This window comes from Eleginops maclovinus, chromosome 6 (genome assembly GCF_036324505.1).
Source record: "Eleginops maclovinus isolate JMC-PN-2008 ecotype Puerto Natales chromosome 6, JC_Emac_rtc_rv5, whole genome shotgun sequence".
Lineage (NCBI taxonomy): Eukaryota > Metazoa > Chordata > Actinopteri > Perciformes > Eleginopidae > Eleginops > Eleginops maclovinus.
In genome coordinates, this window is record NC_086354.1 from 15,220,016 (window position 1) to 15,243,327 (window position 23,312).

The 23,312-nt window shown below is 38.8% G+C and overlaps 1 protein-coding gene and 1 long non-coding RNA gene across 7 annotated transcripts in view; one reads left to right on the forward strand and one right to left on the reverse strand.

The window, feature by feature from the left end:
* Nucleotides 1-734: 734 nt before the first annotated feature.
* Nucleotides 735-5,269, reverse strand: LOC134865491 (aquaporin-4-like). 3 transcript variants are annotated; one of them, XM_063885036.1, is made up of 5 exons: nt 5,060-5,269; nt 4,050-4,467; nt 3,807-3,971; nt 2,891-2,971; nt 735-1,877 (listed from the first exon to the last, which is right to left on the reverse strand). In XM_063885036.1, exons 1-5 carry the CDS (start codon nt 5,131-5,133, stop codon nt 1,626-1,628), a joined length of 990 nt encoding a protein of 329 aa, XP_063741106.1. In that variant the 5' UTR covers nt 5,134-5,269; the 3' UTR covers nt 735-1,625. The 3 variants fall into 3 exon arrangements, with proteins under 3 accessions (XP_063741106.1, XP_063741107.1, XP_063741105.1); XM_063885037.1 differs by having other exon boundaries at nt 4,911-5,142; XM_063885035.1 differs by lacking the exon at nt 5,060-5,269 and having other exon boundaries at nt 4,050-4,580.
* A 10,265-nt stretch (nt 5,270-15,534) lies between these two features.
* LOC134866318 (uncharacterized) overlaps nt 15,535-23,312 on the forward strand; it is a 37,682-nt gene continuing 29,904 nt past the window's right edge. For all 4 annotated transcript variants that reach the window (XR_010166030.1, XR_010166031.1, XR_010166032.1 and 1 more), the window contains exons 1-2: nt 15,535-15,714; nt 16,095-16,203. This is a non-coding gene — a long non-coding RNA (uncharacterized LOC134866318). The remainder of the gene's footprint in view (nt 15,715-16,094; nt 16,204-23,312) is intronic.

The window sequence follows — 23,312 nt, forward strand, 5'->3', positions numbered from 1 at the left end:
TGTCTTCCCATCTTTGCAGTACAACCTGTACATCCAAGGCTCTTGGGTGCCCTCCCCTGGAGAAATACAAACAGGAACATTATTGCAGCGCAGGTGACTCACACTGTGGCCAGTAGGGGATGCTGTTGTCACACATAAAGACTGTACTTACATAGGGAGAAGGGTGAAATAGGGGAAGTGAGTCCATGTAGGAGTAAAAACAACTTGGATTCAGTATCTGAAATGTACTTGCATTGTGGCCTTGAAAAGCTAAGACAGTTGCAGCATGTAGACAACTTCAGTTGATGCAGTAGGATCAGTGAAGCTCAACATTTCCTCTACATTACAGAGGAATAGATTGAATTGCACCTGTTCTTTCAGAAAAGGAAATAAACCTCAGACAAAACAAATTGCTCCTATTTCGTATCACAAAGTGGTGTCATTTCCTCTGCTATCTGCTGATGGAATGAGATTACATGAAGCTATTCTCAGAGACTTAACTCACAAGGATCACACGTCCTGGACATTTATCTGGCCATAGGGAGACATTATCTAAAGGTAGATGAGCCAATCCATCATTGATCTGAACATTTCCTCTCACAGCTCTTACGATCAGCAACAAGTAACTCATGTGAAAAGTCCTCTGGGTATGGTCCCTAGATTTCTTTTGATTGTAAGGAAGATGTACATATGTACAACTATCCTGTTTCAAAATATATTAATAACCCCAAATTAATTGATCATTAATAATATGATGAGGAAATAAACAAAAAGGGACTTTATTAATACAACTTTACATCTTTTACGTATTATTCTAGCAATTCAGTGTGTGAGCATAAAACAAGAACCTAGCAAAACGCTAAATCATAAAGACATCAGCCAAAGAGCTCAATAATCAGTTAAAACTTGTGTTTGAAATAAAGTCATAGAGAGAAATATAAAATGTGCAAGAAGAAGATAATCTAGATCTATAAAATAACAACAGCTAAGAATCACACATATTACGAAGTTGAAAAAATAAAATCATTACGTAGCAATAGACATAATAAACATCAAAAAGTGTTTCTATGTCCATGCACTGCTTTTATTCCCTGACTAATGCACTGAAAATAGAGAGCACTGTAATAAAACACCTGGTTATAACGTTTGTCAGAACTGCCTTGCATTGCTTGAGAACTGTAACGTGCTTTATGATTAGAAGAAAATGCTCTCCTGTTATTACATATACAGTACATGGACCAAATGTGACACTAATCCAAAAATAACAAGCCTGCATTTTCTTCTTCACTTCTCCAATTCAGCGTGATGACCCCACATAATTGGTTGACCTCACACATATTTCTGTTCCATAACGTATTGCGGACCATCATTGTGCAGCGTTCAATATGCGCCGCATGCCAACACTGCTAAAATATCATTGAACGAGGGCTTCAGGAGAAGTATTGACCAGGTTGTAGATGTTTGTGGGATTGAGCCATAATATCTTATTCTTTTTATGACAATGAGAGTAATTCAGCCTTGCTGTAAGGCCTCATGGACAGAAATCATGTTCTGCTTTGTAGGCTGACAAGCTCAAGATGGATCCTCCAAAGCTTGATTGTCATCCTGCTCTACAGATTGGTCTCCATTTCCAGTGCACGTGATAGTCATACTGAAGACAGCACTTCCCCCGTAGAGTCCAGGAAAGGATCCTTTTTCTCAGATTTCTCCAGATCAATGGTGTGGATGGATCCCGGCTTGATGGCAATATCCTCTGCCTCCACCTCCCTGTATATTCCTGACGGGTCCTTCTGGAAGACCTGCTTCATCCTTTTCTTCGTCTCAGGGTCAGGGCAATACAGGTACTCATACAGACCAGCAGCAAGGATGGCTCCCAGAATAGGTCCTACCCAGTACACCTGCAATAACAAACACCTCAATTAGCCAGCTGTTAAATCTTTGCCCATGGGAGATGTTTTATTAAAACCTATAAAATGCGTCACTGGCATCGCTATCAAAACCATCAAACTTTCCTGCTTCGTTACCCTACAGATTTGGAAAAGAAGGTCAACCTGCATAAGCAGCAGGTAGATCAGTGTCTGCAGCTTCCTGCATATACCTCCAAGAAAGGACCCTGCTGAATATGATACCATCCACAGTGTCAGTTACTGACAGTGCTAAACCCCAGCACATCTCCTTACCCACACACACACACGCACGCATGCACACACACACACACACACACACACACACACACACACACACACACACACACACACACACACACACACACACACACACACACACACACACACACACACACACACACACACACACACATCATTGACACCATGTTGTCTGCAAATAGCGCAGTGGAAATAATTGCCTGGAAACAAAAATTCAGTGCTAATACAATTTTACACCTCTTTCAGTGACATGTCATTATGTAGCTGGAGGATAAAAAAGCTGTAAATATGAAAGATTTGTTGGCACCTTCTTTGCTGGGCGAGGTTAAAATTAGGATTAGAATTCAAATTAGACGGCCATATGTTCATTTTTTCCCCAGATTTTCTCTTTGCTTTGACTGTAGTAAGTGTAGTACCATTCTTGGATTATATTTTTAGGTCACAGGTGTTTTTACTGTTCTGGCAATGGTCCTGGTGATGCGACCTTACCAGGTTTCAGCATGGCTAGCCGACTGTAGAGCTTAGTCCTCTGCAGGTCATCATCATTTTATACTCTCAATGATTTAAGAGCATTTTGACATGGTACCATGACATAAAATCAGAACCAGTGTACTGATATATTATACTTGATTACTGAACATTACATAAATGGCAAGCCAACCTTACGCAGACACTTTTAGGAGTAACTGGGTACACCATGCAAACTCCTAGACGAAAGATAATCCTTTTTACCAAGTATCTCTTACCCAGTGGTTCTCAAAGTTAAGAGTGACCAGTGCAGGCGCGAAAGATCGAGCAGGGTTCATGCTGGCTCCTGTAAACGGGATCTAGAAAACACATAACAGCATTGGTTTAAGTGCACTTGATAAAACATCATAACAGAATTATCAGATATTTTTTTAGGTATGATGCTGTCCTACTTGGACTTACAGAGCTTGTCTTATACTGCAAACATATATGTAACACAGGACAGTATTCTGTATGTATGTATGTATGTATGTATGTATGTATGTATATATGCATTTTCTAAACAGACCCGGGGAGAAATCCGTAGAGCAGTGCAAGAGATAACATCTATTTCCCTGTGCATTCATTTGCTCTGCAGGGTTCACGGAGCCCCCAGAGATTGGTTGCTATGCGATGGCAGGCTCCAATAAAGATGTGCACGTGGGTGTGAATCAGCGAGAAGCGTACAATATCACACAAAGAAGAGGAGATGCTTTGATGCCCCCTGCTCTTTCTCAAGAAGCATCTTGCTCCAGCTTCCAACACATGCTAAAGAGGCTTGCACTTGTAAATACTGTGATGTTGTATTCTTTAAAGTGGTGTGTTGGATTTGTTTTTAAGATCAATCAGTGTTCCAGGATTTGGAGCACTGGATGTGTCAGCTGATAGTAGATGTAGTTGCAGAAAATGTCTAAGTTTGGTGTATTGTAGGTTTTATTATATTTGTAGGCATATACATTTTGGGTAAATACTTCAGGGTTTCTACGTCATTAAGATGACCTTATTCATACTGGAGTTATGTGAATTTTTTAACATAACAAAAGGGTAAGAGGCCAAACAATAACTAATCTAATAATTACTGCAACAGTACAAATATTCACCTTTCCTTCTTACCTCATTCAAGATTTCTTATCTAACTTACTGGAAGGTACTTACTGCAAATAAGTGACCAATAGCTACAGCGAAGCCAATGGAAAGGCTAGCAGAGCCTCCGAGGTCTGTGCGTTTAGGGTCACAGGTGGCGAAGACAGTGAATACCAGTTCGAATGTGATTAGGAGCTCCACAAGAAGAGCGTGTCCCAATGAGATGTTAGCGTTCACCTTGGAAACAGAACATTTCCTTCATGAACTTTAACTGTAAAGTTATACACAAACAAATAGAAATGGTCAGATTCTTACCGAGGTCACACCGAAGGAACCTCTGACAGCAGCAGGTGTGACTAGGTAGAGGATTCCAGCTCCTGTAACACCCCCGAGGCACTGAGCCACCACATAGAATAACGCCTTGGCCAGGCTCAGCTTTCCAGTAACAACCATCGCTGCTGTGACCGCAGGGTTAATGTGTCCGCCACTTATATGACCAAAACATTGCACCATAGTGGCGATGCTCAGGCCAAAGCACAGGGAGATAAGGACTAGGTCAGCCGGGGGAGGCTTCTCCTCCCCTGCAGCCCAGTTAATGGTGGAGCCCAGACCGAGAAGGACAAAGATGAGAGTGGCCAGGAATTCTCCAGACACAGCCCTCCAGAAGTCCTTGGTCCAGATCCCTTTAAATGCCACCATTATTCTCTGACAGTTACACCAGGACAGGAACCTCCTGGCAAAAAGAATAATGAGCAAAATGATTAACCTACTTATGTATTCCTGGTGTGTGCATCTGGCTGGAAATGTACTGAACCCTATCAGCATGGCTGCCTCTAGGCACAACATTTATAACTCCACTTGGGATATAAGCCAGTGACTTTCCATCACAAAATGCCATGCAAAGCATTCTTTAAACATTGTGTACAGGGGCAAATTATTGCACTTACAGTCAAAGCATACACTATTTAATTGATGTCAATCACTGAACTTAAACCAGGATGGATGATACATTTACATATTTGCACTATCAAGGATAAGGAGAACGTCATTAGCATAAAGTCAATGTACATTCAGATAATTGTTTAACATTCAAATGAACTATCAGCAAACCCCAAGGGCACAACAGTTTGATATCTTCTGTCAATTGTTTTCCCAGGTCAAAAGGCTAGAACTTACCCAATGCAATTTGTTCTCACTCTCTCTGTCCTGTATGTGTGTGCTGAGTTCTGTTTCATAAGTCCTGGTGAGTTATTCAAGCAGTGGAGACATCTTTCCCCTGATCACATCTGAAAGTTGAAATGGGTGTGTGACCCTGTAGTACTTACAGAAAAGCAGCAGGCTGTGTGAGAGCAGGATTGGAGAAGAGAGCAGGTCTGTCAGATGAACATGATCCACACATTGTGCCCCGGGATTGAATCCAGCAGCTTTATTAAGTTACTAGCAGGGCATCACCTCCCGAGAATTAAACAGCCTGCACAAGGGGGAGGAGCCGTGAGATCTGCTTGCTGTGCAAACAGTTGCCCCGTTGCACAAAGTGAGACCGCATAGTAACTCAGTCAGCCTCAGCATCAGAGCTTTTATAACACACTGGAGCATGCACAATATTTACAAAGCCACTGCAGAAACTACACATTATATTATTATTTTGTCATTTAATAGAACTATTAACTATCTTATCTTGTATTTTTTCATCTTACTCCTTTCAAAAACTCTAATCCTAGTGCACTTTGAGAATGACAATGTACATCTATCATAGCAATACAATGATGATATTATAGAAGATGTAATATACCATGTATTAATATCAGCGGTGTAAAATATATCACACCAACTATTCAATTACAATTATTAACTGTATGATTTAATTCTAATTTTAATGCCTACATTTTAAAGATGTATTTGCAGTACAAACATATAACCACAACATATCATCATTACAAATTACGATGCATCATAATAAAGTTGCTCCAGCTTAACCTGCTGCATCATTAAAATGTAACCTGATATGTTAATCTTTCAAGAAATGACTTCTATTTGCAATAATATATTGTCTGCAACATAAACACCCGAAAGGGATGATGCTTATTAATCTATTAATACTTATAAAACTTAATTATGGGTCAACATCACCTCATATTTGAAAAGAGAAAAAGTCACAGTCTTGTGTTTAGTGAAACAGGTTGGATCATGTCCCCATGTCAACAAACTCCTGGTTCACCATCCAGTTTTGGAGTATATGTAACAAGCCAAAAAGCTATAAACCATTGAGTTGAGAAATAGGCAAATAAAATTCCACATTTCTATTTTATCTGGATCAAGTGGGTTCACACTAGAGCACATACATTGATTTTTTATTATTTGTTCGATTAAAAGCGTCCAAGAGAAACGTGCATTATAAGTATGAATGGAAAAATAAACAAGTTATCTTTATGGTGATGAAAAACTTGCTCCTTAAAATCCTTAGAGGATGAAGACAAATATTACTAGAAACACACTCACCTGTGACCTCTACATAAATGAGCAAATAAATATAATGAAACAATTTTAACTTTATACATGAACTGTTTAGAGACGTCTTTCATTTATTGCTAAGATTTATAAACTATGCCACAACACAACAAATAATCAATGCATTTCCTTCTATTACTCAAGGTGAAGTCAAGACTCAAGAGGAAACCTAAACTACTTAAGATGACTAAAGGTAAAGTGTATTGCTCTTAATTTGTCAGTTCTGGTGCAAAAGACGAAAACTGTAAATCTAATATCTATCTTTACCAGAAAAAACGACTATTAAATTCAGCTTTAAATCTATTAATCGATCAATCAAGTTGTTTGACACTTTTCCTGATTGCATGAACAACAAATAGGCAACATAAAGGTTATTTTGTCTGGAAACATCTTCATTGTCCAAGCAAGAAACCAATGTCATAGTTTCTTGTTTCATAACTTAAATGTGTTGTAGCAGTGTGCTCTTAGTTCTTCTGTTATACCAGCAATCAAAAACTCATGATTAATATATATATGTGTGATTTTGTGTCATATTGTGAGGCTATAAATAAAGTATACCCAGTGTAATACAGTATATTAGACGGTGTGATAAGAAGATTCTTTGCAGCTACTTGGAATAACAAATAACGGTACATACTGAACCCTCAGTCAACGTGCTGAGGGTTTATTATTTTGGTTGGTTATTCTGATAAACTTTATGACACAATATGTTATCATCTGCTTGTTATGGTAGTCCAACTCTGGCAATATTGTGACATTCATAACATAATATTTGACTTGGTTATGGAGCATCCTGTCAGAGCCATCCTTGTTAGCTATTCTCAAATTAATAATCACAGTAAGCATGCACTAAAAAGTCAAACGCAACCATGCCAAACCCCAAACTTAAATAAACCGGATGCAATTTATTATGTAAACTCTCTTTGCAACTATAATTTCATCAAATCTAAGCTCATTCTGACTTTAACTGGAGAATCTTAAAATATACAATTAGCAAGTGAAATATTTATCATCAATCCCCAACTGTTGTGGTTACTGGGAGAATATACTTAAATGTAAAGCCAGTGACCCATGCAGCACATGTATGAAGATTCAGAAACACAATTCCTATTTACGTTGTGTGACCAAACCTAATGATGCATTCGAGGAAAAATGACCTTGCTCTGAACGAACAGTCCCTGGAGTTTTTATGTATTCTTTCGAGTTAATATTTGTATTTAAAATCCTTCATGTACCTTCAGGCCAACACAATCGCTATGTTTGCCAACAAGAAACATGAAGGTCAAGAGGAAAGAGAAGGTGATTTTACATTTTTAGATAATGAAAGGTGTGTTCTGTAAAATAAACTTGCATAATTGAATAGATTGACATAAAATGATTGTTATGTCCTATTTATTTCTTACTTTTTAAAAATCTGGATTAACTATTGACTTGAATAAAATACAAATGTTTGCCCCACATGTGAGCAAAGATAACACACGGACACACACACACGGACACACAAACGCACACACACACACACACACACACACACACACACACACACACACACACACACACACACACACACACACACACACACACACACACACACACACACACACACACACACACACACACAGCAAATGTTTAACATGTGTAGAATCTGGACTACTTCAAGGCGAATACATACATGACTGATTTGTTGTGCTACCAGTACTTAACCCTTGCCCTGAATACTTCACCTGCTCTCCTGGAGATGGCCATGTGGGTGGTAGACATAAACTTCTAGAATTTTGACACGTAGAGGTGCTGGTAGGATATCATGAGTGCATTCTGCAAACAACTGTGCATCACTATTAGAGTGACATGATCCTCCATGTGATAGGAGTCCTAATTTTTTGAATTTCAAGAGGAGTTTTTTTAGTCTCTTAGTCTAGTCTTTAGCCGAGATGTAAAGACATGGGAGGAAGATATATCGTCGTCACTTGTCAGTGTTCACCAATGCCAACTTGTATCCTCTTGCATATCCAATAAAAGCAAGAGCACAGAGCGGCACAGCTTTCATGTTAGGTAATCTTATATTCTAACATCCGCTTTAGGAGGCAACTTAAGGTTGGGAAAATATTAAGTTTTACTTTTAAGAAATTAGGTATTTTGAGGTCAAAAGTTCTCCTTAATTGTCAGTGCGACTTAGTTTTGACTTTCAATTAAGAAAAGCAAACAATTATTCAACAGCATGGATAAGAGAACAAGCAGTAACACCTTATACTCACCATACAATTAGATACATCGTGCAGCATATGCATAATATCAGAATTATGCATGAGATCTGGTTTTATTTACAATGGTAAATATGGCCACTAGGCTTGCTCATTTTACATTGAAATTTAAATATGCACACTATACAAACATGCATATTAATGAGCCACATTAGTAATTATAAAACAGTTTCTCAGCAGAGTGCAGAGTTCTTTTCCTTTATCCTGTTTCTATAGCTCCTCCAGGCGTCACACACATCAGAGGAGTCACTTCTTTATTAATTAAAAGCTTGCCTTAATTCTACAGACTTGCATGCATTTAAATTACACTTCAGTCAATTAGTGTTTGTTGATACAGTGTGATGTCTGTATGATTAGAGAACTGTCCTCCAGATTAGGCTACTTGGTACCCTGATCTGGAGGACAGCTATCTGGAGGACAGCAAAAGTTATTTATTAAAATGCAATTCTAAATTTTGTAAAGAGCAATCTGCTAATATGACGCTGCACACCGTAAAGCATTTTGAATTGTGCTTTACAACCAATGCAATTTAAGTGATGGGGAACAACATCCATTAGCTACTGGTCACACCAGAGTATTTGTGCTTATCACTCAAACATGTAAAGGAGTTATTGAATCATGTGCATACAATTTAACATAACAAATGTTCAAACAGGTCAAAAGTGTAATTAAAAGCATAATTACAAAGAAAAAGTCAGATTGCCACCCTGGGGATTTACCAAAGGCAGCATAAGCAGAGTGTCTCTGGTAGCAAACATGTTTTCCTTGCTGAGTAATACTGCCATGCTTCGTTGGACACAAGCTATCGCCTTCGTTAGCACAGCACCGTGCCAAGTTTTCTACATGCCAGAGTGAAGAGAATTGCAACATTGTTATATAATCTATAGGCTTGACAGGGAGCCAAATCAGGGACCTCTTCTTGAAAGACAGGACATGTTAAAGGTTTGATTCTTATTGAAGTAAATGAACCAAGCGGGAATCCGCCCGTGAATGCTCGTTTAACCTTTGACACAGAGAGAAAAACAAGCTGTTAACTGTAAGATCTGGTAATCTTGCAATCATGCAAGAGGATGGCACAGTTAGCATGTGCATGCATCCAGCACACATGCAACCAAAATAGGGGTAATGAAGATGATTTATTCTTGTAAGGCACATAGAGAAAACTTCCAGTCATTAAACTTCCCTATACAGTTCATATTGGCTGCATCTTCTCTCACTTCCTCCTGATTATATAGCCACGGAAAAAATTAAGAGACCACTTCAACATTATCATTTTGTCTTGTTTTATTATTTATAGGTGTGTCTTTGAGTAAAGTTATGTATTCATTGTATTCTATAAACTACTGACAATAATGCAAATTTCAATAGAATGGCTTCCACACATGTATAGATAAAGATTTAAGACACATTTGGAGGGGTCTCTTAATTTTTTCCAGAGCTGTAAAGCTGTGAATAAAATCAAATAGATGCAGAAGCATTGGACTGAATGGGATCATGAAAAACGCACATGCAAAGCCCAAAGAGCCCTTGATCATGAAACTAGAGTTACAGTATTTATCATTCTGTTGGTGCTGTGATTCCATCTGATCTGAAAGTTAGTTTTCAACTTTTGATTTTGGACTGGTTTTCAAGAAGTATACTCCTCACTTCCTGTCTACAAACACAAAAGTTGGACACAAATGAAATATCTCACTCCCTCCTTCATTTTAATAACCCTACTAGAAAGTCTTCTGCTAAAGACAAAAGGTAGGCAAAAAGCATAATACGTAGTTTCTGCCAAAGAACCAAAACATGGACATTTTAAACTTTCCTTTAATTATATCTAAAATTCGAATAAAGATCAGCAAAGGAACTTAACAAATGGCAACAAAAGCATGCCCTTGCAACGTTAACACAAGTCAAAGTGTTTGTAACACACCGTGATTTGTATCTGCTCCAACATTATATGGGTTCTTCCTCAGCCAACGCTACACCCTTTACCCAGGTTTTATTTAACGTAATTTGAGCCAGTGATTTTTCCATAAAGGTGCCAATAAAACAAATAAACAAACAAACAAAAACATAATCTCCTTAAAATGTATTGATTTATTTTAACTTCCACCATGGAGATCATGTTTTCAGTTTATTTGTTGATATCATCAGGGAAAGTCAGCAAATGATTAATGAGTCCAAACAGGATCTTACAGTGTCATATTGCAGGCCAGAAGTAATTCCAGTGGATTTTCTGAAAAGCTGTGATGCCTTTTGTGAACTTTTGTGTTAGTGTGATTGACTCACTGCAACAAATAATCAGTGTAGTCTTAAAAAAAACGGTTGGCTGGCAAGGCTCTGCTCACTCTTATTGGCAGTATGTACACTTCACACTGCAAGCATCACTGCACTCGGTTGCTGCTCCTGTAGTATTTAATCAGCTCCATCTCTAGGCCAAGACTTTTAAGTTTTACTGCAGGGAAATACTTTGTTACAGTCATTTCCAATCTCCCTGTGTGCAGCCTCGAGTGAACGCTGCAGGGCGTGATGACACAGGGCCTAAATGCTAAACATTAACTGCACATACTCAGTTTGCACATATCAATAAAAGTTTTCCCTGTGAGTCCGCCGACCGAAATGTAATTAGTTCCAGTAGCTGGCAGTCTGAGCAGATCCTAAGGTCCATAAATACACACGTCCAGTTTCTCTTTCCTCCACTCACGCTTTCTCCCTCTGTTACTCCCTGTCTGTCTCTCAGAAGCACTCAAAAGAGCTTGAGATTATAGTGCTGTTGGACAAAAACAACTTGACAAGATCCCAATGTTTTCTGCTGTGGGCAGAGGGCACATTCCATGTAAGCTTCATTACTCCTATTCAATCATCCAGAGAGTATACCCAGATTTTCTACTTGGGCTAACTTTAGCAAAAGGCATCATTGCTGTGGAACAAATATAGAGCTAAAAAAACAAACTATGTATCTTTTTTTATTCAAGTAACTTTTCAACCTTTAAGTTAAGCCTCTTTTTTCACCTGAACATACCATACCTAAAAAGGGACAGTTCATGTACAGTGTGTTCAGAAAACTGATCAAATAAAATGACTGATAATGACTACGTTTGACCTGTCAGTGTGTTATGGCAGCTTCTATAAGTGAGGGAAGCCTACTTTGCCTTCACCCACCTAACCACAGAGCCAGGGAGTCCCCCCTAGTGAAGAATGCTGGTCCTAAATCATCCTGCCATTCAGTGCCACTTCATTCTCAGTAGATGAAGAACAGTGTGACCATTGTGCCCTCTGATTGGGGCGGCCATCATAGATTTGGAAAGGCTCAACCTAATTTACAAAGCATTAACATGCCTACTGTTTGTGCACAGATGCAACCATTGATGGCCAAGGGGGCTTTGCCTGTAATCCCACACAGAACAGATAGCTATTGTCCTGCATTGTTGTTTTCTTGTCGTCCCCATGTTCCTGACATTCAGGGCAGGAAATGTTGAACACAATTACAGAAAATGTCCCAGCTGGAAGTTAGCTACATTTGCACCATGAAGGCAAAAAACATCTATTTTCATTCAGGAAGACACAAATTATTTTCAGGTATGATATTCCTCTGATATATCACCTAGCCTGGATAACACTTCACTCTCATTCCATGTGACGGTGCTTCATGTCATGAGGGGATTTTACGAGAAAATCGCATCATCCTCGGCATAAGTCATCACCTGCTGGGGATTTAGTTTAAAGTCCTCTCTCTTTCGCTCTTGCTCTCTGTCTCACTCATTCATTTTGACTTCAAAGAGAGTTAGTTATTTGATAAGATTTTCCATTGCTACTACTGGTATAAAGCTACAGAAATAATAAAATATATGTAACCATTAAGACAACAAATAGAGAAGACAGCAACATTTCAGTGTGGATACTCGGCTGGAAAACAACAAACAAGAAACTAGACTCTCTAACAAACACAGCTTTCTCCATAGTTGCACATTTGACAAGATATTACAAACATGCACAGTGGCACTGCAAGTTTGTCATACCCTGTCAACAGTCTCGCCAAGCTTGTCCTGTTCTCTCAAGATCAGTTTGTTATCTACCGCCCAGTGAGCAAAGATCATAAATATCTTGCTTTCGCAGCAACTAAGCACTGTTGAGTGATTTTGTCTACAACTTTCCCTTTTTGATTTCCGCAAAGGGCAGACGCATTAGAGGGGAACAAATTGTTCTCTGTTGTGGGAGGGCTGGAGTGAGTAAACACTGATACTGTAATTTCCTGGGCTCTCAAACAGTATCCACAGATTGCTCATAGACAGTATCACATCAACATCGGGGCCTCTTGTTACATTCAAGGAATTTGATCCTCTAACTTTCGTTTGACAGTTTTTGTGATTGATGTTTGTTTCTAAATGAGTACATGTCACAACTGGAGACTGTAAGTCCATGTTTTTCCTTAGTAAGAAATTCCCATTTGCAGCAAAAGATTGTGTTGGGGAAGGACTGGCTTTTTGACATTTCTATAATAAACTGTCTAAAGAAAAGTGGTGGGAGGTGTAACGACATTCTTATACTTACTCAAAAGGACCACACTGAAAATGAACTCTGTTAAAGTTCTGCTAACTAATATATTTCATGCAGTTATGGTGTAGAAAAGCTAGCAAAGTTTTGCAACATACATTTGGATTAATCTCAAATCTTTATATATGTTTAGATATTGAAGAATTTCACCTTGCTGATCCTTTTGTTGTTGTTTTCAGCTAGCTTTATCATTATTCTGCTCCTTCATATGCATGTGAATGTTTCTCCTTTTGTCCTTGTGTAATAATAAAAACAAGTTTGCAAGTTTGTTCTCTTTGAGAGTGTTCACTAATTAAAAGGTGTTCTGCCGGTTAGGCCAACTAAGGACAGAGCAGCCAATGAATGAACAGTGCTACACACTCTCTCAGCCTTTATTGAAAAGCAGCCTTGAGGCTATGTGCATTTTGAAATCCATCTTGAAGCACAAGCAAAATAAAAAGCAGTTCTTTGTTGTTGTTGTTTCGTGACCCGTCAGGTTTTAAATTATGTATAATGGTAAGATGGGGGTTGAGATTAGGTAGAAAACATGAAAAAATGTCAGTGTCTATGCCTGGTATTTCTTCTTCTTTCTCTCCTCTGCTCTAAAAACAGTATTGCTGGATTCACATTTATATTCATCATCTGGTTCACAATTTCTAGGTGTGACGATTACACCATTTATTGTAAAGCATTATGAGACTGCTAACACTTATATTGACCTTGTTGTTAAAAGCTCAGCTTATAAATGACTTTCCTTACAGACATAAAGATGACAAAAACAATCAAATGTGCCTTTGTACATACGCATAGCTCTGAAACTTCTGAATTCAACATCACTATGGTTGCTTGCCTTTCCTTTAAGCCAAGAACCCCAACAAAGTACCCGATGGAGTTGTTGTGTAGCTTTTGTTTTACACTTTTGTTACATGCAGATGGGATTGTATGCGATGGGCCTCCACCAGAAAGATCTCAAAGCTGCTGATCAAAACTTCAAACTAAAACAAATACATGTTGGATCAATGGCTGGATGTTCTTACTTGTTTTTGGTTGCTTTACTTGTCAAGCAAGGCTCAAGGAAAACCATGGTAATCTCCCTAAACACTTCTGTACTGTATGTGCCATTCTGACACTTATAGACAGAATGAACACAGTCTCTCTCATTACCAAGCCTTCGTGGAGACAAGCTGTCAGGTTGAAACCCACAGGAGCCTAGATGCTGCAAACCATCATCCTCTACTCTCAAAGCGCAGGAAATGGGACGTCTGCAAGCATCAGCATTAGAGGGAAAAGAAAATATTTACAAGGAAAGCATTCAAACTACATTTTTGATTATAAACCAACTCTTCAACAAGGTGTTAGTCCATTGGGTTCAGTTTTCAATCTGTCACTTCTGCCAGTGGAGTGATTTAACCATCTCACTAATAGTGCTTAACTCAGAACGAGATCTCAGGATGTCTCAAAAGCACAATCATCAATTTGGATCGCAACTGTTTGATGCGGGAAAAAACAAGATTGGTGTGATACACTTATTGTAAAAGAATAACGAGAGAAAGCAGGAGGGATAGAGGGAAAGAGAGAGAGAGAAATCCACCAAGATGTCCACTGACAACTCCTGTATTGACCATTATGCTCAATATGTTGGCCGTTAGTATGAGTTATAGAGCTTGCCTCGCTGTATTGATCGAGTTGTCAAGATGCTCTTGTTTAGTCCAAGGCCAGCCAATTATATTCAAATCCCTGCGAATAATGTTGAAATATGACAATACAGAAACACGAGTTATGCAGTCTACTGACGATAATAGTCACTGTTATGACCTGGCTCATCAATGGTAACAACTGATGTTTATTTAAGTAAGTCAAATTAACCAAATTAAAGAAATGCACAAATGAGTAAAGGATGAGGTGTGGATGTCAGTGGTATCAGAAGCGTAAATGCAGGGTGAGGGTTGCATGGATGTGTTTTTTCGAGGGTGTTGAGATGTACAAATTAGAACAACTTAAGTAGCCGCATACTAAACCCAAAACCGGGTGCCTGCAGGAAGGAGCAGAGAACAGCACAGGCGAGAATTAGTGTGGCAGGGAGACTTTAAGTAGCTACAGGGCACCGGGCCCAGGTGCCCTGAGTTACTGCAATCAAGGTTAGACACCCCACAGCCACACCCTCTCCAGATAAACCCACAGGGGCATCACAGTCACTCAGAAGCATTAATCACAATAAATCAACACAAACCTTTCATGAATGAGTAGATATAAATATTATTACTATACTAATACTCTTGCCACATATAGGTTTTTATGGATAATTAATGTATTACTCTAAAAAAAATCCCTTATCAGAGTGCATTACTGTACAGTACTTGTCAATGACAAGGCACAAAACGTTTTTTTTTTGCTGGCCCAGTTGTGATTTATTTTGTAATTGTTGGTCCCTACCTGAGGTTCCTACCTGTAAAAAAAAAAAAGAAAAGCCATAGGCTACCTGTAGGCGGAACTAATGATTTCTGATCTAGTGTTCCGCATGTCACATTTAACGAACACCTTGCGAAAATGGATAAAGCAGCATGGCACAAGATGAGCGGTCTTAGTTTTACAAACATGTGTATTAACATATATAGGCCTACTATAACTTAGAAGAAAGAAGACAAGAACAACGTTATCACGTTTAAGTTACGTAGGAGCAAGGCTACGAGGCAAGTTTGATTTTATTTCCATATGGTAAAAGTACATTTCCTAGCCATTAGCCACAAGTAAATTAGCTTAAAATGAACTTTTAACTAGAATGATCATTTATGTGATTGTGAGTATAATGTAACGTTTCTTTAAAATTAGGATATAGTGCATAATGTACACATAGTATGTGAGTAGTGAGTAAATAATTGTTTGGAAGTAAAAATAAACTTCTAACTGTATAGCTGCAGGTTGTGCTCTCTGTCTATGGATGTATGCTATAATGGTAAATGTGTTAGCTCAATATGCTACCTATATTATATCTGTATGGAGCATATATTGTACATATATAATCCGTACATGCATTTTATTTTATTGATAAAGGTTTTCTCTTTTAACCCAGGTGTCAAGGCTCGGTCTGATCTAGGATAAAGCCCCGTTTTTAACCATGACGGACCTGTAGCCTATTTAAGAGGACTTTGCGGTGCACAAGACTTGCAGATTAACTAATGGTGAGTCCAAAAACTAACTTTGGTAATAATGCTGCTATGGGATGGGCAAAACTATGCATCAAACCATCAGTCTCAACTTTGGAAGTGCTATTTTCTCTTTGTGTTTGTAGCTGCAGCTGCTTTGGAGTTTATTCTGTTTTGACTTCTCTGTGTGGTTTGAATTGGTGATGATTTATGTTGGACTTGACTTCATATGAATATATAATATATACGCCGCATATATGATGCTCGTTGCAACCGCTGGGTTGACAGTAGCCTTTGATTTCAATGGTGGTCCGGTTATTTACTGTCTGAGATTTTTCCTCTTTTCTGTTTACACTGATTGATTGGTTGTATATTCTTAATTGAAATATCATATTGTTGGTTGAGACATTGGGGATTGGTAGAATGATGTTGTTTCCCTTGTGCTTATGTTGACATTTAATGATGGTACGTTTAAACTGAATTATTTTGTCTAAGACGCTACCTTTTTTACACAAATAGCCCTCTTTTACTTAACCTTACATACTTACTCAGCAAGTCGTTCATTCATCATAAGGTTAGTGGTGAAATGGCAGCTCCGCCACCATCAGTGAATGAATTTGTGTGAATAAGATATGATTTATAAAATGCTATCCATTATCATAGAAATGTATGTGTATAAATGCAGTATTTTTGCTGTTTACTTATGAATAATATTCTAGTACACTTTCTTTCTCTGCTCATAAAGTACATTAGTTTAGACGTAATTAAATAGTTTACACCAGAAGTGTTGCGAGGTAGCACTGCGCCAAAGCCCCAAACTCTCTCTTTATTCGTCTGCCTTCATCCACTTTGAGCCTGAAATGTCACACTAGCTCTCAAATTACCCAGGCCAGCTGATAAAGGAAATGCCAGGCACCCTTTAGTGTCATCCACACTCCTGCTCCGTCCTGCTGTGCTGGTCACTGGGGTAAATGGAACCCCTTAATAAAACATCACCATCTTGTTTCAGAGCAGAATCACAAATCACAGATACAACAGAGCACCATGATGCTTTCATGGATTCTGGTTATGTCTTGCATGATGGGTCTCCAAGAATGGCAAATCCTATATGGCGCTGCAATAAAACGGGGAAAACTAAAGTACTTATTACACAGAACAGGGACCATTCAAACTGATTGGATACATCATAATCAGCCGAGGCGGTAGGACTATAATAAGGCCAAACACCCTAGACAATGTGTTTTCAGAGATAGATACTTTTGTCTGCTTTTTGTTTTTAAAGGTTCTTCCCCTTCTTTTATTTTACTTTAATAACGGTTTCCATACAAGACAGGAATAGAGCTGACTTTTTACAATTAACCTTTCTGGTAGCCTCTGTTCCCAGCAATTCATTGAAAATGTCATATTTATCTGTTATGCTTTTTGGAGGTTTCCTTTTCCTGTAGTGTGTTATATAGGTTGTTTTGCATGTAAATGGTCTGAAAAGGCTAAAATCCCAACGTTCCTTCCAGAGGGAGTCCTTTGTTTACTTCTGTGACATAATGCCATCACGAATAACACTTGTGCTTTTATTGGCAACTACTACAACACATTGTACGTGATAGGCTAGGGTGAGGGACACACATTTAGAGCGCCACAGGGATGACGTATTTTTGTAGGCCGACCCGGAAGTAAGCTGCGCATGGGTTCCTTCCTTCGACATAAAAGCAAAGCAATTTCTCCTAGGCTTTTGGAATATTGTAAAAATAAGATCTGTTGAAAACGAACCTGTGTGGTAAATGCACGTTTTGTTCAGTCGGATAATCTCCACATGTCTATCCTACTTTTATAATTTTCGAAGCATAAATCTAATCGCCAGAAGCAAAATGCTAACGTTATGCTACAAACGAACTACAGATGAGGACTTCAATCGCAGGACTTCAACGTCACGCCAACTTGAGATCGTTTCAACTGACTTTCGTGCGCTTGCATATTTTAACAAAGCTTTTCCTTTTAGCCACACTGAATTTAACTAGAAGAATTTCAAGCAGAACAGGGGAACAAACTAAGCGGGAGTGTTTACATGTTCGGCGTATTGACGTACAAGATACGTACACTCTTCAAAAATCGCCAGTGGGTTCACTGCTGATGTATTTAATGCCGTAGAACAAAACGTGATCCCTCTCTTAAATGTGTGTCAACCACAGACCTTATTTCGAGCTATTTTCCAAAATCCTATGGAGAAATTGCATTGACTCTGAGACGAGGGAACCGGATGTTGTACAATTCTAACTTACTTACGGGCTTTAGGATTCGTTCCTGCGGCACTCTGTTGCGCTAAGGGGGAGACACATGACAACAGAGCTGAACCAGCTAACCAATCAGAGAAGACTGGGCTCTGGTTTCAGACACCGGGAAAAGAGGTCCTGCAGCACAGGCAGTATGAGAAAAATAAAGAGCTTTTTTTGCTCATTTTAACACGCAAACATGTGACAGTAAAAGCACAAAAGACAAGATATCAAGAAAGAAAGATGTACTTTGATTAATCCGCATGGAGAAATTCGAGAATTCTGCATTTGACCCATCCTAGTGTTAGGAGCAGTGGGCTGCCATATGTGCGTCGCTCGGGAGCAGTGTAGGGACGGTGCCTTGCTCAGGGACACCACGGTAGCGCTTGGTCTTTCGGGGACTTGAACTGGTGACCTTCCAGTTCCCAGGCCAAGCCCCTAAGCACTTTGCCACCACCCTGTCAACCTGAAAATGTCCTTTTTTAATATTTTGTGTTACTATGGGTGGTAATCATGTAGCCCTAATATAGAGGTTTGATATACTCAAACAAATAATAGGATCTGTTGAAGAGCCATTGTTTAGCCTCAGTACGAAGCACATACTTTCTTTTGCACTCTACGCACCCGTCCACTCTTGGATAGACTCTCACTCGCCAGCACTCTGCTGGTAACATTTTATTACAATTCATTTTCCAAAATTAGACTGACATTGGAGGTCGTGCCCGCCTAAATGAAATGTATCACTTGCTTATTTCATCCATCACCTTGTTGACAGTATGTTAGCCACACGGTGGTCTAAAATACAGTCCGTAGACTTTGCATGAACTGCCCACAGGGCAACAGATGTCCTGAGCTAAAGCCTATCAAGCTAATGATTAAACCACAGTAACCCCAAAGGCAAACTAACTAGAAAGACTAAAAAAATTGATCATGCAACATCTGTTTGTTAATTGGGCATTCGACTGATTTTACACAGATACCGTAAGTCGATTTACTCATCATGGGGTGTTCTGCTCTGTCAGTGAAAACGGTAATACAATGGCTTCTGTGGCATATTTTAAGAGTCTGAGAAAATATCTCTGTTATCTGAAGTATCTTAGTGTTGGCTGAAAATCAGAGATAGAGCCTGTGTGCCTATTGTGAAGCATTAATGAAAGTGTAGGATGTAGGTGTTTTTAGAACTTGACACGTACCACAGACTTAAATTGAGGTATGACTTAACCTCTGTAAATCAATTTTAAAATGTTTCTGTCTTAAGAAAACTAGAATTGTAAAAACTTGCAAACAATCTTAAAGAATACTAATGGAAATACGAATCAGGCTCTCAGCATTTCAGCAATTCTTATTTGATCATATTTGAACACTTGGCACACAATAGGAGACTGGAGACATATGCTCTGCAGTATGTGTGAAGTGCAAATACTCTTACTTCATCTTAATTCTAAAGATGTACCAGTTTATGTGTGTTACATGGACTATGGAGGGTTTCTCTGTGCATGCATTGTTAATGTTAATAGTATAGATTTATAGCCGCAGGTTCAGAAACAGCAGCTCCACTTGTAGAAAAATACAATCACGGCAACACATCTGTTGTAATACAGTTGGAACCTATCTCATATGTATTGTTGTTTGAATCACTTGACTTAAAACCTTTATCTTCTGGTGCAGCACAATTGTTGTCCACTGCCTCGGTTATCCAGTTGTATCCACTTTAGTATCTTTGCCTCTACATCTATTCATCTCCTCGAGCTGTTTCAGACACTCTCTCGTTTTTTCTTCCAGTTTGGGTTCCATGTTCTATTGTTTGCCTAGATTATAACGTGTAAATACAAAACAAAAACGTCCTAAAATGTCAAGAATGTTGTATTTAAACCAGGATTTAGTAGTCAATCATGTAAACAGTATGTATAAATGCCTTGGCGTAGGTTGTCAAATGTTTTGTATTTGATAAAAAGAGTGTGTTGAAAAATCCAACACACAATATCAATATAAATGGAATAAAAGTCCACTATGTTCAAAGAACTATTGATTAATTAATACTCAGTAAGTCTCACTTAAGATATTTTTGTGTCCTTTACATATAGGAGCGTTTTCCTAAATGTTACTACAAGAAGTCTGCAGTGTATTGTTAACATGCTGCAGGTGCTGTGTGGAGCCTCCGGATGGCGCCAGTGTGCTTTGAAACACCAGGACCTCCGCCACCTACAGATTCCACACAGCTTTACACGCTGAGCGACAACTCCAGTGGCATTATATAATATTAACTTAATGTTGATGTGCGTGTCACAGTACGAGCTCCCTCTCAGCTTTCTGAAGCTATTCATATTTGGTTCCCTCTAAGATGATAGCTTAGTTTGCAGCAATCTCTTGTCCTGTGATATATCTCAGATGGTCATTGTTTGTACACAAGTGCTGTAAATGTTTAATGCATAACATGAGTTGAGAGTGATAATGGTATAACAAAGCTTAAAACACATTACTCTTAACCCCACTTTACATTCACCTCATGTAGCTGTTAAAAAGTCAGTTCAATGTTAATTTAACAAGCTGTTGGTTTGAGGCTTTGCTAGGTAGCTAACTGGGACACATACAAATTTAATCAAGCAACTTTTATTTTATCCAAGGCCACAACTATTTTATGTTTGGTGAAATATGCTTATCCATTTCTTGCTGAGAGTTGAAAAAAAGAAAAGAAAATCCTCTCTGAGTATGGTAAATGTGAAGCTACTGCTGATATTATTAGCACTTACCCTGGAAACAAGGGAAAACAACACAATTTGTTATATATTAGGGTACAAAACTAAACAGAATGTTATAAAAATGGAGTAATACAATATCCTAATATATATCTTTCAAAATATGTTTCTGAATTAGGTTCCATAAATAGTCAGAAAAACAATTGCCATGTTTTTTGAGAATCAATTAAGGACTAAATGATAATAAGCCTTAGTCATGAGCTGTGGTATCGCAATTTAATCACCTTTATAACTTTAGCACCTTCAATATAAACCATAATCAAAGAAGATACTACCTATTTAACATGGTATAGAAACTCATCTATTCTGATGTGTCCTTTCTCCTTTATGCCTGAGTTCATACTGCATAATTGGTAGCCTTAAGTGAATAGGAGGACTATTTCCCTGTGGTGACATATAGTTGACGCAGAACAAAAATGACATTTTCTTCCCCACATGGTTCAACTGCCAAGTATAAAGCACAGAAAATAACTTTTCTCGCTGAGACAGCTCTCTCAGCATAGATCATAACACAAAAGTCTTCACACCTCGTTTTATTTAGCATACACACACACACACGTATAGTGTACCGAGGCTACTCGCAGTGTGTGTATTTACGGTCAAAAGTGAGAACCAAAATATCCTCCAGATACCAGCATGGTGACATGCATCTGTGCCAGTTTTATTTCAGCAAATTTCAGTACTCTCCAGCAGCAGACTCCCCAATGGACTTTACAGGGTATTGATATTTTGTTGGGGATATTTGTGAACACAGGAGGCATGCTGTATGTGCTTGCACGCTGTTGAGATGTGGGAGGTTGAATTGTCATTTTGAAATGGTGAAACTTTAAGAGTGGTCTGCTTTTGGAAGTATAGGTGCAAGGTAGTTGTGTTTATAGAAAGGGGGGACTAAGGGATCGTTCCCTTGTGTAAGTAGATGTGACAGCTCCTCACCCAGGAGAGCATTTGTACTGAGCACACACTAGAGGCCAGCAGGGCCACCTGTCACACAGATCTGTGACTAAAGAACTCTATTAGCGAACAAGCACCCTGGGGTAACTCACACACACACACGCACAAACCCACACACGCTCGAATGCACACACATACACGCACACAATCAATATGCGAATTATTGATAGGAGCTATAAATGTAGAGTGATTAGGTAAGAATACAGTAAATATGGCCAAGGATAAGACAAGAAAAGATTGACGGTCCCATTCAATATTAATGCTCATTTTTAATGATCCCATTCTCAAGATTATGTCCTCTTTGTCACTTCGGTCTGCGATATCATTGCTCAAAAAAAGAACATTTTCACTTTGCATGATTTAAAGTATATGGAGGGTGTGAATGCCGATTAAATTACATTTCTTCTTAGGACACGGTCGGTGGTGTATGACCATGTGTCACTCTGCACACACTCCACTCAGTGTATGACAATTATCAAGATGGATTTGCACTAAACCATGTGTACTGCAATGAATGCACAGTCTATTTGAAAGATAAGTGAGGCTTAGTGTTGAAATAAAAATGATTTATATTTCAAATGAGCATCGAGGCACACTGCAGGCTTGACTTGGCCTTTGTGCTCACATGCATGCAACTAATCCTTTCCTTTGCATTGTCTAAAATAATTACATGTCAAAAAATGTTTACACATAATATAGGTTACTTAATGTGCAGAGATACCCTTCTGGAATAGAATAGCCAGAGGAATTTTCCACGCTGTCACTCTGTTGCGGTCAGAAAAAATAATCATATTTGACACTGCCGCATCCTCTGAAAAAAAAAAAAAACTCGACAAGTTGGGCTGTCAGGGCTGTTTTGCTTGGTTCTTGTCCTTGAAGCCTTTCATTTTTCAACTTCTTGCTTTCTCCCTTTCAGAGAAAGTATTGGCGATGTTTGATTTTTAAATGGCTGCTGGAATAATATCCATGAAATCAGGGATGATCCTTGCTGTCTCTCAAACCACCACCTCCCCATTACCTCCCAATTGCATGCTCTCACGTGACGCTGTCTAGCTGATCCTTGGAGAGAAATTCATTGGAACAGGTGGAGCTGTGGACCATATCCCATTAGTGAGGCTGCCAAAGGCCGGTCCCTGTAGGAGTAAACCCTCCTCTTCATGCACCATAGGCA